At 50.3% G+C, this 16,135-nt stretch overlaps 1 protein-coding gene across 4 annotated transcripts in view; it reads left to right on the top strand.

Moving 5' to 3' along the window:
* Eng (endoglin) overlaps positions 1–16,135 on the top strand; it is a 30,925-nt gene that overhangs the window by 2,285 nt on the left and 12,505 nt on the right. For all 4 annotated transcript variants that reach the window (XM_013021472.1, XM_013021473.1, XM_013021474.1 and 1 more), the window contains one exon: positions 6,590–6,741. In XM_013021472.1, coding sequence (XP_012876926.1) covers positions 6,590–6,741 — 152 coding nt within the window. The remainder of the gene's footprint in view (positions 1–6,589; positions 6,742–16,135) is intronic.

The raw sequence follows: 16,135 nt of genomic DNA, 5'->3' as shown, positions 1-16,135 counted from the left end.
TGACCACCTGAGCTCGCAGCCATGGCTCTGTGCCTCCATCCCCTTGGTTGTTGGTGACTTCAGGGGTGGCCCAGACTGCTAGGATCTAGTTTTATAGGATGGAGGGCAGTGCTGTGCTGGTATACAGTCAGCAATGGAGCAGGCCGGATTTATAACATCTGCCAGTTTCTGTGGTATAAATATTCCTTCAGAGATGTCTTCCACCCTCCTCCTCCAACTCGGAAAAGACAGTACCAGTCGCACCATGATCTTGCATATTTCCCCACAGATATGATATACCAGCTCACCACAAGAACCTAGATAATTAAGAGGTGATGCATTTTGATGTTTATTATCTTCTCAAAAGTAAGATAATTTAGCTGGATGCTGGTGGCTCACGCCTGTAATCCTAGCTACTCAGGAGGCTCAGATCTGGGGATCGCAGTTCAAAGCCAGCCCAGGCAGGAAAGTCCATGAGACTTTTATCTCCAATTAACCACCTGGAAACTGGAAGTGTCACTGACAGGCTCAAGTGGTAGAGGTCTGGCCTTGAGCTGAAGAGCTCAAGGACAGTGCCCAGGCCCAGAGTTCAAGCACCATGACCAATAACAACAGCCTGTAATCCTAGCTACTCAGCTCTGAGGATCTGCAGTTCAAAGCCAGACTGAGCAGGAAAGTCTTATGAGATTCTAATTTCCAATTAACCAGCAAAAGGCCAGAAATGGAGGTGTAACTCAAGTGGTAGAGCACTAGCCTTGAGTGAAAAAGCTCAGGGACAGAGCTCAGGCCCTGACTTCAAGCCCCAGGACTGACCTTTCCCTCCCCCCCAAAAAAGGTAACTTAGAGATAGGGTGTAGCTGAGTGTAGAGCACTTGCCTAGATATGCAAGGCCCTGGGTTTTATATCCAGTACTGTGTGTGTGTATGTGTATGCATATATATATATATATATATATACATGTAATATATATTATTAATTGCATTATATACTTTTAAATTGTAATATATAATATATTTTTAGAATTATGTTTGTGAGACTTAATAATAACCATGTTTACCAGGTCCTGATGGCTCACACTTACCTAGATTCCAAGCTAGTCAAGAGGCTGAGATGTGAGGACTGTGATTCAAAGCCAACGTAGGCAGAAAAGCCTTAAGATTTCATCTCCAATTAGCCAGCAAAACTCCAGGCTGGAGGTAATGGCTCAAGTGGTAGAGTATCAGCTATGAGCAAGAAAGATGTGATTATGAGTGAGGCCTTGAGTTTAAACTCTTGTACCACCCAAACAAAAGAAAGGCATATGGAGATTTAAAGAATAATTTAACTATATATTTGTCTTAGCATAGCCTTCAAGTCCAGAGAACTGAGAATATTGCTTGGTGGCAGAATACATGCTTAGCATGTTTAAGGTCCTGGGTTCAATCCCCAGGAAGGTTTAGTGGGTTGCTTACTTGTCTTTGTCGAGCTTCTTCAGGTAATTTTAATTCAGGCCGACCAGCCTTTTTACATCCTGTGTTCCATGTGCCATCGTAGTCACCCTCTGGATATTCTCTTCTTTCTATGTGCCATCATTGGAATAATGCCACCCCCATTGTTGAACATTTAGGTGCTTTCCCCTTTTGTTCTGGTTATAAATACCACCTCAATGCACGCTTTTCAGGCACGCACCTTTTCCTGTATTTTGCCTTATTTCATCTGGAGACAGTCCCAGAAGCCGGAGGTGCTGGGGCTCCTGGCCTCAGCCGGGTGGCAGGGATTAAAGAGTTCCTTAAGGGAAGGTAGGCATCATTTGCCTGATGATAGGACAGAGGTGTAATTTGGAGCCCCTGTGTGGCCAACTACCTCACTGGAGGTCTAGGACTCCCTGCAGGGGGGCTGGTGGCACTGAGCAAGGACCACAACACCCCAGTGTTGAGGCCATATTCCAGGCAGCTTCTCATCTGCCAGGTAGAAAAAATCTGGGTCAAGGGCCATGGTGGCCAGCAGAGGGTGAGGTCCCGGGTCAATGGGGACCTACATGAAGATTTTCCCTCATCTCAGCTAGATAGACAGTGACACTAAGATTCAGAGAGACAGAGGGACTTGCTCAGGGTCACACATAGGTCAGTGCTGGGCCCTTGGAGGACAGGCCTGGTCCATATGTTCTGGGGCCTTGGGATAGATCTGGGTAAACAGCTAGGGCTTGAGCCGTGGGCCTGACCACTGCACCACAGCAGGGGAGATGACAACACCTTCCCATAGCCTGATCTCACCCCAGGAGTTGACCCTCAATCCCAGAATAGTGGAACTACTTGATGCAGGTCTTCCTGCAGGTCAGAGCCTGGGCGCTGTCCCTTAGCTTTTTCATTTGAGGCTGGTACTCTAGCACTTGAGCCATAGCTCCACTTCTGGCTTTGTGATTAATCATAGACAAGAGTCTCTCAGACTTTCCTACCTGGACTTGTTCTGAGCCACATTTTCTTTTCTTTTCTTTCTTTTTTCTTTTTGCCAGTCCTGGGGCTTGAACTCAGGGCCGGGATACTGTCCCTGAGCATCTGCTGCTCAAGGCTAGCACTCTACCACTTGAGCCACAGTGCCAGTTCTGCCTTTTTCTGCTTATGTGGTACTGAGGACTCGAACCCAGGACTTCATGCATGCTAGGCAAGCACTCTACTAGTCAGCCACATTCCCAGCTCACTGAACCACCTTGGTTCTAGATCCCTCCCTGCTGAGTAGCTAGGATTACAGGCACGAGCCCACTGTTGCCTAGTAGATCCCTTAACTTTGCAACTCCACCTGAAGCTACAGCATATTAGCTTGACCCAGTAGTCTCTGGGAACCCATGGGAAAGAAAGGCACAAGGGAGATTTGAGTTGTTGGGAGATGAGAAATCCATGAGACTGCTATTGAAAGGAGTGAAGGGTGGCTGGGTGATTTGTGGGTGACTGAAGAAGACTTTTCAGCATAGAAGACTCTTGTTAGAAAGCATCTACCCTAGTCAGTGAGCCGGTGGCTCACGCCTGTAATCCTAGCTACTCAGAAGGGCTGAGATCTGAGGATCACGGTTCAAAGCCAGCCCGGGCAGGAAAGTCCATGAGACTCTTATCTCCAATAAGCCATTCAGAAAACTGGGAGTGGCACTGTGGCTCAAGTGGTAGAGCGCTAGCCTTGAGCTGAAGAGCTGAGGGATAGCACCCGGACCCAGAGTTTAGGCCCCAGGACCAACCAGAAAAAGAAAGCATCTGCCCTGGTGTCATGAATTCTCAGATACTACATACAAAGTACCCACAAGTGCTGTCTGAGCACTTGACATGGGCTCCTGTATCAGACCGACAGCATCAGACAGACACACAGCCTATGAGGCACAGGCTGGGTGCTAGAGATGGATGACCAAATTTCCAATTACAGCCCAGCCACTGATTAGTTGGGATCCTGGGGCCAACTCCTTAACCTCCCCAATCTTACCTGGGTCTAAAAGCTGCTAACCTTGCTGGGTGCTGGTGGCGTATGCCTGTAATCCTAGCTTTTCAGGAGACTGAGATCTGAGGATCATGGTTCGAAGCCAGCCTGAGTAGGAAAGTCCATGAGACTCTTATTTCCAATTAATCAGCAAAAAGCAGGAAGTAGAACTGTGGCTCAAATGGTAGATCACTAGCCTTGAGCAAAAAAAAAAAAAAAAAAATTCAGAGACAGTTCCTAGAGCCTGAGTTCACGCCCCAGGACTGGCACAAAAACAAAACACAACCCAAAACACCTGCCAGCCTACCTAGGCAAAACGGCTGTGAGAGATGAGAGTCCCTTGGCTTCCAGTGAACGTGTGGACATTTCTGCAGGCAGGAAACTGAGGCCTAGGTGCTCTGCAGTGCTTGACCTACTCAGGATGAGGCCCTGAGAGGTCCGCTTTTGCTCAAGGCCAGCGGTCATTGAAGAAGTTGAGCTGAGATTTAGTCTAGGCCACCTGGCTCCTGGGGCCCACTGTGGTCCCAAGAGAGACTTGGCCAAGTCTGGGAAGTGGCCGTGTCCTGTGTGCTTGTGAGTGAGGAAGGAGGTGGAGAGGACAGTGGTGGAGAGGTTGCTCCAGGGTCTCTCATTCCAGAGGCCACGGCACCCAGGCTCCCCCACCCCCAAGCAGGCACCTCCTCCCACAGGTCCCAGGAGACCTCAGGCATTTCCCTTGGTGCCAGTGGATTGTTTTCAGCTGGTCTGGGCCCGCCTCGGGCTCTGGGAGACAGGCCCAGGCGTCATACTCCCTCCTGTCTCCCCATTCTCGTCTAAGGGGTGGGGGCAGCCAGGATTCGAAAAGGCCCCAAAATAAATGGACCTCTTATCTGATCTCCCAGCCTGGCCTGTTATCTGATCATTACATAATGGCTAGGCCTGTGGCCTCTCCCCCTGGCTGACCGCATGGAGGAGGTGGCCCCAGGTCGCCAGGCAGTCCGGCAGTCCGGGAGGAACTGGGGTTCCTGAAAGTCTGGGGAGGGGGCAGGGAAAGTCTGAAGGAAAGAAGGGAGGTGCTATACTCACTCATAAACCAGACCCTGATTCCTGAAAGGGAGAGGGGTCTAAGACCCAGTTGGTCAGCCATGGTGTATCTTGCCTGTCCAAGCCTCGGTCTCCCCATTTGCATAGGAGGTAACTTAGATGAAGTACTACCCAAGGAGCCAATGCTTAAGAACCAGGGGTAAAGGGGTGAATCGGAGGGAATAGTTGGAGAGGGCAATATCCCTTATCTATTGGGGTGAGGGGAACCCCAGTGGCCTCCCTCACAAAGGACCCTCACTGGAGGCCGCCCTTTCCCACAGCTTCACCCCAGCCTTTAGGCAGTCAATTCTACAATGACTGATAGCCATAAAACAACCATGAAACGTGTCATATGCCCTGTCTTATGGAGTCTTCCCAACAGCCTGGAAGAGTTATTTGGCCTCTACTGGGGCTTGAACTTAGGACCTGGGCAAAGCTATCTTGCTTTTTTTTTTTTTTTTTTTTTAGCTCAATGGTGGTGCACACTACTTGAGCCACAGCTCTATTTCCTGCTTTTTGGTGGTTAATTGGAGATAAAAGTCTCAGACTTTCCTGCCCAAGCTGGCTTTGGACCTCAATCCTCAGATCTCAGCCTCCTGAGTAGCTAGGATGACAGGCATAAGCCACTGGCACCCAGATGGCTTCTCTGCTTATTGTCACTCTACAGACTAAGTAATAAAGTCTCAAGTTGTTCCTCAGAGTTATACACATTAACTGAATCTCAGGCATCAGGCATGAGATTCCGAGCCAGGTTGTCCTGGCTTCAGGGACCCTAAATACCACATAGCCCAGACACTCCACCGTTGTTGGCATGCTCAGGATGAGACTGGGTCCCACTAGTGGCCAAATGTCCTTGTCCTACTCTTTATCCAATCATGGATAAAGACTGGTGTTGTCATGGCAAAGGGTGGCCATTTTCCATCCTTCTCTGACTTTGGATGGTCTGAGCCCAGCAAGCTGTGGAAAGGTGGGGAAGGAGGCTGGGTGAAGCTATAGACAGCCAGGGGTGCAGGAGGAGGCTGGCTGCCCCCTACTTGGGCTGGCGTCAGCTGGCTGTGAAGCCAGGCCCTCCGCGCCCATCTTTGATCTCCAAGAAAACAGGAAGTGAGCGCGACAAGATGGAGACACAAACTTCCAAACAGTCTCCCCTTCTCGGTCCTCTTTCCCTCCTCCATAGCCCCCCTTCCTCCGGCACATTCCTTAGGACGAGGTGTAGGGGCCTCATTTCCTTTTCCTCCTCTGCTGGGTCACGGTGACATTCCATTCCTTTCCCTTAGGACCTGTGTGTTTCCGCGCCGCCCGCCCCCCCCCCTTCAACCCCAGGCTCTGAGGCCTGATCTATCCCCTCCTTCTAACTGGAAGGAGTCACCTGGCTCAGATGACTCTCAACCTTTCCAGCCATTCCTCCCAGGGCCACCTTAGAGGCAGAGAGGAGACACTGCCTGCTCAGCTGAGCTCATCTTCCTTGAATCTTGGGTCTCCGACGTGCATCCTGCCAGTTACAGGGAAGTGGAAATAAGAAAATAGAGTGTTCAGGAAGGCTTGGACTTCAGATACACCAAGTCTTTGTACTATAAGGCTATCCTATGCAATTTAGGATCTCCTTTAGGATAAAAAATTATTCAAGCTGGGTGCTGGTGGCTCAGGCCTGTGATCCTAGCTAAGCGTGGTTCAAAGCCAGCCCGGGCAGCGAAGTCCACACAACTCTTTTCTCCAGTTCACCAGCAAAAGGCTGAAAGTGTGGCTCAAGTGGTAGAAGCTCCAGCCTTTATCAGAAAAGCTAAGCAAACGCAGAGGCTCTGAGTTCAAGCCCTAGTATCTATTGGGGTGGGGAGAACCCCAGTGGCCTCCCTCACAAAGGACCCTCACTGGAGGCCGCCCCTTCCCACAGCTTCACCCCAGCCTTTAGGCAGTCAATTCTACAATGACTGATGGCCATAAAACAGCTATGAAAAGTGTCATACGCCCTGTCTTATGGAGTCACAAGAAAACCTTATACGTCATCGGAGGACTGTGACCTGAACAAGTACTAAATATTTGGTTATTGAGCCACACCCCCAGCCACATGACTTGTTCTTAGCTGACCCTTTCTCCTGTTCTTCTTTCACAGGTCTTGCAGAAAAAGTCCATTGTGAACTACAGCCTGTGGACCCCAAAAGGGGTGAGGTGACATATGCCACCAGCCATGTCCCGAAGGGCTGCGTGGCTCAGGTTCCCAATGCTGTCCTTGAAGTCCATATCCTCTTCCTGGAATTCTCAAACGTGAGTGCCCTGGCAGAAGTCAGGTGGTCTCCAGGGACTTGGGATGAGGGGTGCCTTCCTATGGCCTTCCTTGGAGCAGAAGGCTTCAACGGGGCTTTGCCTGGTGTTCACAGGGGTGTCATTTCTGGTGATGGGGTCAATTTTCTGGTGACAACCAGAAGAGGGCAGGGACTGGCTGCCACCCAGGTGGGCAGTGTGTGTAGGTGAGCTGGTGCCTGTGCCCTTTTAATGTGGGCATCCCCACAGCTTCCCGGAGAGCTTGGCTCCACTTTAGGCACCTGGACTGTCCCCATCAAATATGTGCGACCCAGTGGCTCACACCTGTAATCCTAGCTACTTGTGAGACTGAGATAGGAGGATCATGGTTCAAAGCCAGCCTCCACAGGAAAGTCTGTGACTTCTTTTTTTTTTTTTTTGCCAGTCCTGGGGCTTGAACGCAGGGCCTGTGCACTGTCCCTGAACTTTGGCTCAAGGTTAACACTCTACACCACTTGAGCCACAGTGTTACTTCCAGCTTTTTCTGTATATGTGGTACTGAGGAGTCAAACCCAGGGCTTCATATATGCCAGGCAAGCACTCTACCACTGAGCCACCTTCCCAGCCACAAGTCTGTGAGACTCTTATCTCCAATTAACCAACAAATAGCTGGAAAGGGAGCTGTGGCTCAAGTGCCAGAGCACCAGTCTTGAGTGAAAAACTAAGAGATAGCATGTCCTGAGTTCAAGTATCAGTGTACACACACACACACACATACACACACACACACACACACACTGACCCTGAGTTCAAGTATCAGCGTACACACACACAGTGACCCTGAGTTCAAGTATCAGCATACACACACACAGACCCTACCAAATAGCCTCTGAGATCCAAAACCCAAACCACCAGGGCCAGCCTGGAGCTTGGTCTCCAGAAGAGCCCTCTTTATCTTGTCTAAATTTGTCTCTTCTAATAACATGTGTGTCAATGCTTAGGACCTGCTGGGTGCTGGGCTTAGTATCTGCCAGACACTGAGCATCTTTCAGGGATTAAGCCTTGCAAGGGCTAATCTGCAAGCATCTGGTTATTATCCCCACTTCTCAGAGGAGGAAACTGAGGCTGGCCTTGGGAGGGGAAGCACAGTGGGAAGGCCAGAGTTCATATCAAATTCTCCTCAGGGACTTCAGGGCCAGGCTGTCTCCTGGCTCTCCAGGGAATCTCAGCACTCAGGTGGCGCTGGCTTTTCTGGGCTGAAGGCTATACCTGGCTGGTGTGTCCTTAAGTCCTTCAAGTGATTTATCAGTCTTGACTCAGGGAAGACTGTGGCCAACCTGCCCCCAGAACTGTTGAGCTGCCTTGGCATTTGTGCAGTGATAAGAAGATGCCCAGACCACCAATATCGGGGGGGCCCTGCTCCCCATCGCCCTGCCTGCCATGATGACTGTGAGTTTTGATAATTCCAAAGCTTCAGAGAGTGCCAAACACAGTTTAGGTGGTTTGTATTGGTGCTGTAATTTGTTGTTTAATTTGCTAAAGACTTGGAAAATAAGATTGCCTTCTATAAGCTCATCTTGTTTATTCTCATGTTTGGGTCCTGCCCCTCTTCTGAGTAACTGAGTTTTCTGGAGCCTGATCACCCAACAGCAGGTCAGAGGAAGGCTCCAACCCTGTGTTCAGGTCTATGGGAGACAGGTGTGCAGACAGGAAGACTGCTGAGTTGGCAAGGATGCACACACAGGGCAAGGGGCTGCTGCAACTATGGGATTAGGCTTCCAGGGCTTCCTGGAGGAAGCAACACAAAGGTCGATCAGGAGTGCAGCCAGTGGCGGGAGGAGCAGAGAACTGGCCACTGGTATTTGGCATGTGGTAGCTTGTGGCTCACCTGAGGGCATACAGTTAGAAAAGGCCTGGCTTTGTCTACAGGCAATGACAGCCACTGGGGGAGTGTGTGTGTGTGTGTGTGTGTGTGTGTGTGTGTGTACATACTTGCATACTCACACACGTGTGCATATGTGCCTGTCCTGGGGCTTGAACGCAGGGAGTCAAGCTCTTGCTTAGATTTTCCTCTTAGCATTGACATTCTACCACTTGAGCCATACTTCCACTCCTGGTTTTTCGCTGGTTAACTGGAAATTAGTGTCTTAAATTAGTCTTTCTGGGCTGTGAGTTAAGGAATTGAGAGTCTCAGGTCTCAGCCTCCTGAGTAGCTAGGATTTACAAGCATGAGCACCAGTGCTTTGTCAGTAAGTGTTAGTCCAAGGATTCTTGAAACTCATAACAACAGAAATCTCCCTTGTCTTCTCCCAAGAACTCAGTTTGCAATGTACACAACTTGTAATTCAAAGTCAAGCACCGAGGTCCTGGCATGCAGGGCTATGAGTTTGAGGAGGTGGGAGAGAGTGCTGGAGCCCAGGAGTTCCAGGATCTAGTCCTGGGTCTGTCACTGGCCAGCACTTTTCTTAGTGGCTGGTAGTAGAAGGGTGACCCCTACCTTTCTCTGGTCAGGAGCTCATGAAGAATTTGGGGGCAGCAGAGTTGGGCCCAGGGCCTGGCATATATCAAACAACAGTGTATGCGTGTATACCTGAAAGCGCTACAGTGTTTGCAAGGGTTTGGAACAAGGTTCTAGCTAAGCACTGTGGTGCATTCCTGTAGTCCTTGATACTCAATGAGGCAAGAGGATCATTTGAATACAAGTATTACTACATTACTCAGTGTGGCAATGTAGTAAAATCCCCATCTCAAAACAAAACAAAATAAATCAAAGCAACAGTGTGTGTGTGTGTGTGTGTGTGTGTGTGTGAGAGAGAGAGAGAGAGAGAGAGAGAGAGAGAGAGAGAGTAGAGGGGGGAGGGAGAGAACACTTATGTCCTGAAGCCGCACAGTCCTCCAATTGAACCTTGGCTGACCTCTCCTTTGTTTCTTTTTCTTTTCGTGCTCCTGTTGGGGCTTGAACGCAGGGCTTCACACTCACTTGGTTTGCTTGCTCCGTTGTCACTCTACCACTTAAACCATTCCTCCAACCTGAAGTCTTACCAGCGCACTGTAGATGGGATTTTGCAGACTTTACTTTTCTGTCTGGACTAATTTAAAATAGTCATCCTCCAATTTCAGTCTCTTGAGTAGCTAGGATTACAGGTGTGGGCCACGTGATCTGGCCTTGACTAACTCCTTAAGGTTACATCCCCTTGGACCCCCTATCCAAACCTTAGTCTTCCCATGGGAAAGAGATGATGATAATAGTTCCTACCTCATAGGGTTGCTGAGAGATTACTGTGGGACAAGGCCTGTGCTAGCCCTGGGGGTTGAACTCAGGGCCTGGGTGCTGTCTCTGAGCTTCATTTTGTTCAAGCCAGCACTCTACCACTTGAGCCACAGGACCACTTCCAAATTTTTCTGAGTAGTTTATTGGAGATAAGAGTCTTGGCTGGCTTTGAACCATGATCCTCAGAGCTTAGCCTCCCATGTAACTAGGATTATAGGCATGAGCCACTGGTGCCCAGCTCATTTGTTTTTTTAATGCCAGGACTGGGACTTGAACTCAGGGACTGGGCTTGCCCCTTAGCTTTTTCATTCAAGGCTTGTGCTCTAACAGAGTGGAGCCACTGCTCCACTCTGGCTTTTGGTGGTTAACTAGAAATAAGAATCTCAGCTGGGCACCAGTAGCTCATGCCTGTAATCCTAGCTACTCAGGAGGCTGAGATCTGAGGATAGCGATTCAAAGCCAGCCCGGGCAGGAAAGTCCGTGAGACTCTTATCTCCAATAAACCACTAGAAAACCAAAAGTGGCGCTGTGGCTCAAGCGGTAGAGTGCTCACCTTAAGCTGACGAGCTCAAGGACAGTGCCCAAGCCCAGAGTTCAAGCCCCACGACTGATAAAAAAAAAAAAAAAAGAATCTTACTGGGCTTTCCTGCCCAGGCTGTCTTCAAATTTGTGATCGTCAGATCTCAGCTTCCTGAATAACTAGGATTCAGGTGTGAGCTACCAGAACCTGTCCACAGGCAAAATTCTGAGTGCAGGGCCTAGCCAGGTATAGCAGCTGATTTTTTTTTTTGTCGGTCGTGGGGCTTGAACTCTGGGCCTGGGCGCTGTCCTTCAGCTCTTCAGCTCAAGGCGAGCGCTCTACCACTTGAGCTACAGCGCCACTTCCGGTTTTCTGGTGGTTTATTGGAGATAGGAGTCTCACGGTCTTGTCTCTCCTGCCCGGGGTGGCTTTGAACCGCGATCCTCAGATCTCAGCCTCCTGAGTAGCTACGATTACAGGTGTGAGCCACCAGCGCCCGGCTAGCAGCTGATTGTTGCTATTGTTGTCACTGGACTCTACTTCTCACCTGTAAATGCCAGCATTCATCATATCAGCTGACTTGTTTGACTCTTAAAGGTGACCCCTCTAATAAAGATGGCACAAATCTATTTTCAGCCTCAAGGAGCTCAGCTGCCCCATGAATGCACTTGGCCTCCTTGTCCCATGATCCTGCCCTGTGGTCTTGGTGCCTGTGGAGCCTGGAGCTTCCCTGAGGGGCACTTTGCTTTCCTCGTAGCCCCAAGAAGAAGGTTCATGGTTCAACAGTCCCCTTCCGCCATCACTGGCCGGATGCTTGCTGTGTACCTGCCCCCCGGGTAGGCGTCAAGGATACAGGCAGTAGAAGCAGACCCTGTCCTTGAGGCATACGTCGGCCAGGGAAGGGGGCATCAGCGTCCTCGGACTCGTGTGTGATAGAACTGGCGATGGCATGGGGCGGGGGGCAAGAGTTGGGTGTGGAGAGAAGGGGCATTGGGGAGAAGGCTCTGTGCTCAGCCAGAGAGCAGGGTTATGGGCACCAGGCCAAGAGCACTGCATGTACAAAGGCCGAGAGCCAAAAGCGTGGGCGCACTGTCTCTGCAGCCCGCCTGGTTCCTCCTGACCTATGGCCGCCTTCATCAGCCCCTGGCACAGAGAGATGGCTTTCCCATCCATCCCTGTATGGCCTCAGCACTGACCGATTTCCTGTGGGTGGTAGTCACCAAAATCCCCATGGAAGCAGTGTGTGTGTGTATATGTGTGTGTGTGTATGCACGCGCGCGCGCGCACGCGTGTTATGAGGTGGTCAGCAGGCACACAGGTCAGGGGCTGCTGGGCAGGGGTTTTATCATGCTGAGTCTTTGAAGGGCAGGCCAGAGCTTGGATTCCAGGAGGGGGCCCGAGGTCACATCCTGATCTTCAGAGACAGGAAACCGGCCTGATGTCTCAGCAATTCCCGTCAAACCGACGACAACGATGACGACGACACAGGTCTCCTGTCTTCTTAACAAACCCCAGCAGCCAGGCTGGGTCAGCTGTTGATTCATCCCCATTCCTGGGCAAACTCAGGAAACCCATGAAACCCTACCAACCCCTAAGCAGAAGCGCTGGCCAGGTCCTAGCACTGACTGACTTATGGCTGGCCAGGGGGAGGGAGGGCTGCAGAGGCAGACAGTGAGCCGTGGAGGCTCCTCGCCTCCCCGAGACCGTCCTGGGAGGCTGAGAGAGGCTGTCGAAGGCAGTGTGGCCCTCAGACCCAGGCAAGGGTTCCTGCACTGGGCCCAGAATTAGTGACCTCTGTCTGGCCCTCTCAGAGCTGAAGGAGCATGCTCAGCTGGAGCCTCACCTCTCCACTTGGGATGGATGTCCAGTACCGCTGAATGCATTGTGCACATGGTGTCCAGCCTCCTCTCCAGGCTGCCTGGGGCTCTTTCTTCTTCCAGCCTCGAGAGGGGGCACTACCTGCCTGTATGGCTCCTTTCCACCTAAGGGTGGGTGGTAGTCTGTCGTCCTGGGAGTAGGAGTGGCAGAGCTCGGGCATCTGGGCTGGGCTGTCCACATGTGGACACTCGAGCTCCCTTGCTGCTGCCTTGAAAGCAGGATAGAGAGAAGGCGGTGGCTGGAGCAGTTCTGCTTTCTGGTCCCAAACCTTCTAAATGAGAGCCGGGCTTGAGGAAGGGGCAAGACCAGGGTCACATAGCCTAAGCTGGGGCTCACGTCTGTCTCTCACCATCTCCCCAGTTTCCAGCTCTGAGTCAGCTTGAAAATGGATATAAGAAGGATGATGGATGGATAAACAGACAGATGGGTAGATGAGTAACAGAAGGAAGAAAGGGAGGGAGGAGAAAATATATATGAATATATGTAAATATATGCATATATATTTGTGTATATATATATATATATAAAATACACATAAAGTGGATCCTCATAAGCAGGTAAAGTGGTTGTATTGTTTGCCCCATTTTCTAGATCAGAAAATTGAGGCCTAGGGATGAGTAACCATCCAGGGTCACAGGCTACTGGTTGACCCTGCGTTTGAACTTGGGTTTGTCTTCCCATCGTGACCCTTCTTGTATGTACTGAGACTGCAGGGTGGAAGGCTGGAGGGCCGCCTCTAGGCAGGCCCTGGGAGGGCGGGGGCTGCAGACAGCCCCAAGGCCCCACTTCTAGAAGAATTGCTGGAAGCAACTTTCTATAAGTGGCTATGAGCACTTAGGACCTCCTCACTGAAATCCCCCCTTCCCGCCACCAACCTCTGCCCCAACAATGGCATCTGTGGGACACTGGCACAAAAATAGAAACTGGATTTCCCACCCTGTGGCTCGGGGAAGGGGCTGGGACAGGCTCAAGCTGGCAGGGATGGGGGCAAGGGGCTGGCTAGTCTGCCTTGTCCTGGCTGGGTCCCAGAATCTCCAGGAGCCCATCCGGAAGACTAGGAGCCTGGGCTGGGGGCAGGCAGGCCCCTAGGAGCCCGGGCTGGGGACAGGCAGGCCCCTTTCTTTGTCGCTGGGGGAGGGAAGAAGGAAGTCAGTGTGTATGTGTGTGTGAGTCAGGACGGTGGGAGGGAAATGTTTGCTGTGGAAACCCTGCCTAGGTTTTACTGTAATGAGTAGGCCTTCAGCTAGGCGTAAGGGCTCAGAGAATCCGAGCACCCCATTTTCCAACCTCCTCCAGTGTCCACACTGCTCACTTTCTGTGCCATCCTAGCTGGTGGCTGCCCCACCTGGGGCCTCAGCACCCAACATTGCCCAACTCCACTGGAAAGGATTTCATGATCATTGAGAGTTTGGTTTATGAGTTCTGGGAGAAGAGCTGAGAGTTCTGTCATGTTTGTGTCCTGACCCCTAAGATTTTCTTCTTATACCCAGAAACCTGCCTGGAATTTGTGCCTAGCCCTGTATTCACCCCATTTCACAAATGGGGAAAGTGAGACGCAGAGGGACAGCAGCAGGATTGATGCACCAGGGCTTTTTTCCTGTCTGCTCAGGGCTGTGCTTCTGCCTGCTGCAGCCATGGAGGTCCAGGGAGGTTGATGATGATGGAGTGTGTGTGTGTGTGCGTGTGTGCGTGTGTGTGTGTGCGTGTGTGTGTGTGTGGTGTGTGTGTACACTAGGGTTTAAACTCAGGCCTTCAAACTTGGTTTTTTCACTCAAGGCTGGTTCTCTACCACTTGAGCCACAGCTCCACTTGCCACTTTTTGGTGGTTAATTAGAGATGAAGGATCTCATGGACTTTCCTGCCCAGTCTGACTTTGAATCTCAATCCTCAGATCTCAGCCTCCTGAGGAGCTAGGATTAAAGTTGTGAGCCAGCAAATATTAAATGGCATATACGTGGTTTTGTTTGTGCTAGTCCTGGGGCTTAAACTCAGGCCTCACACTCTCCATCAGCTTTTTTTTTTATTAGAGGCTGGCTGGTCTACCATTTGAGCCATATTTCCACTTCCAATGATAGTTTCTTGGTTTCAGTCTGCCAAAGTATGGGGCCTGTCTACTTTCCCCTATATGCACTTGAAGTTCTCTCCTTTAGTAAGGACAAAGAGATGGTGCTGGAGAGGGGTGGGGAGAACCCAGAAGTAGGATTGAGAAGGAAGACAGTCCTGGATAGAGCTGTCCAGTGGTCAAGCTCTGGCTCATGTGCTCTGCGCTCCTGACTTTGGCACTCACCCTTGGCTCTCAGCAGCTTCCTCCCTATACCTCTAGATACCTACCTGTGAAATGGAAGAATGCCTATCTCTTGCTTTGGTTAGCTGGCGCGGCTACATGCTCAGGACAGGGCCAGGCATGAATGAGGTTGAATGGTGAGAAATGACTGATAGGTAGTTGTTTTTTCAACTGCTTTACTAAGATGAAATTCACCCATTCACAGAGGACAGTTGAATGGGCTTTGTATATATACAGAATTGTACAACCAGATTCCATTGTTGGAGTAAATAACCGTAATGCGGCCAGGGCAAGCAGGGTGAGCCTGCTCTGGTTCTCCACACCACTCAAGTGAGTTGTGCTTTGGTTTGCTCAGTTTCAAGTAGCAATCACAACTATGAACTGAATTGTTAGTTCTGGATGGGCACTGGTGGTTCCTGCCTGTAATCCTAGCTCCTTAGGAGGCTGAGATCTGAGGGTCAAGATTTAATGTTAGCTTGGGTAGGAAAGTCCATGAGACTTATCTCCGATTAACCGCCAGAAAGCTGGCAACAAATCTGTGGGTCAAATGGCAAAGGGCTAGCATTGAGCAAAAAAAAAGCTCAGAGACAGTACCCAGGCCCTTAGTTCAAGTCCCAGGACTAGCACAAAAAAAAAAGAAAGAAAAGAAAAGGACTAAAAATGAGATGCTATTGTTTGCTCTTTTTTTTTGTTGTTGTCTTAAATAAAGCTCTTGCTCACTGAGAGGACTTTGGGTGTCATTATTGAGTAATGGAAATATTTCTGAGCGGATTTTTCCAGGGACTAAAACACTGTCTTTGGCTTTGTGACATCGCTCCAGGAAGAGGCAAGGAGATGATTAGAAGCCCAATGCAAAAACTTTCCACTGCTATGTCCATTGGAAATAGCTTCTCCTGTGTCATAGTTCAGAGGAGACAGAGGAGACGTCTGGGCTGGCAGTTTGGCTGCCGGCCTTTGAGAGCTGCCGGGGCAGGGGCTGGAGCTGGCATCAGTTTGAAGAAAGCATTTGGCTTCCAAGGCACTGAGCTGGGTCAGGCTCTGTGCTCACCTGCTTATTCATACCCTAGCTCAGAAAGTCGCAAAGCAGAGACTACTCTTTTGTATGCATGTGTTTGCGTATGTGAATGCCAGTACTGTGGTTTGAGCTTTTCTGCTCAAGGTTAGAACTCTACCACTTGAATGCCCTTCCAGCTTTTTATTAGCTAATTGGACATAGAGTCTCATGAACTTTTCTACTTGGGCTGGCTTTGACCTGTGATCCTCAGATCTCAGCCTCCTGAATAGCTAGGATTATAAGCATGAGCTATCAGCACGAAGCTATTTTAATAATTCAAAATAGGCCAAACTGGAAGTCTTCTGTATGCTAAGCACATGCTGTAGTGCTGAGCTGTGCTCTCAGCCCTCAGGAGAACAAATGTGGATGCCATGTGAGGCTGGAAGCAGAGTGGTCTCCAGGGACACCCAG

The sequence above is a fragment of the Dipodomys ordii genome, unplaced genomic scaffold, assembly GCF_000151885.1.
Source record: "Dipodomys ordii isolate 6190 unplaced genomic scaffold, Dord_2.0 Scaffold55, whole genome shotgun sequence".
In the NCBI taxonomy this organism is placed as follows: Eukaryota; Metazoa; Chordata; class Mammalia; order Rodentia; family Heteromyidae; genus Dipodomys; species Dipodomys ordii.
This window is presented reverse-complemented; position numbering and strand designations above follow the sequence as displayed.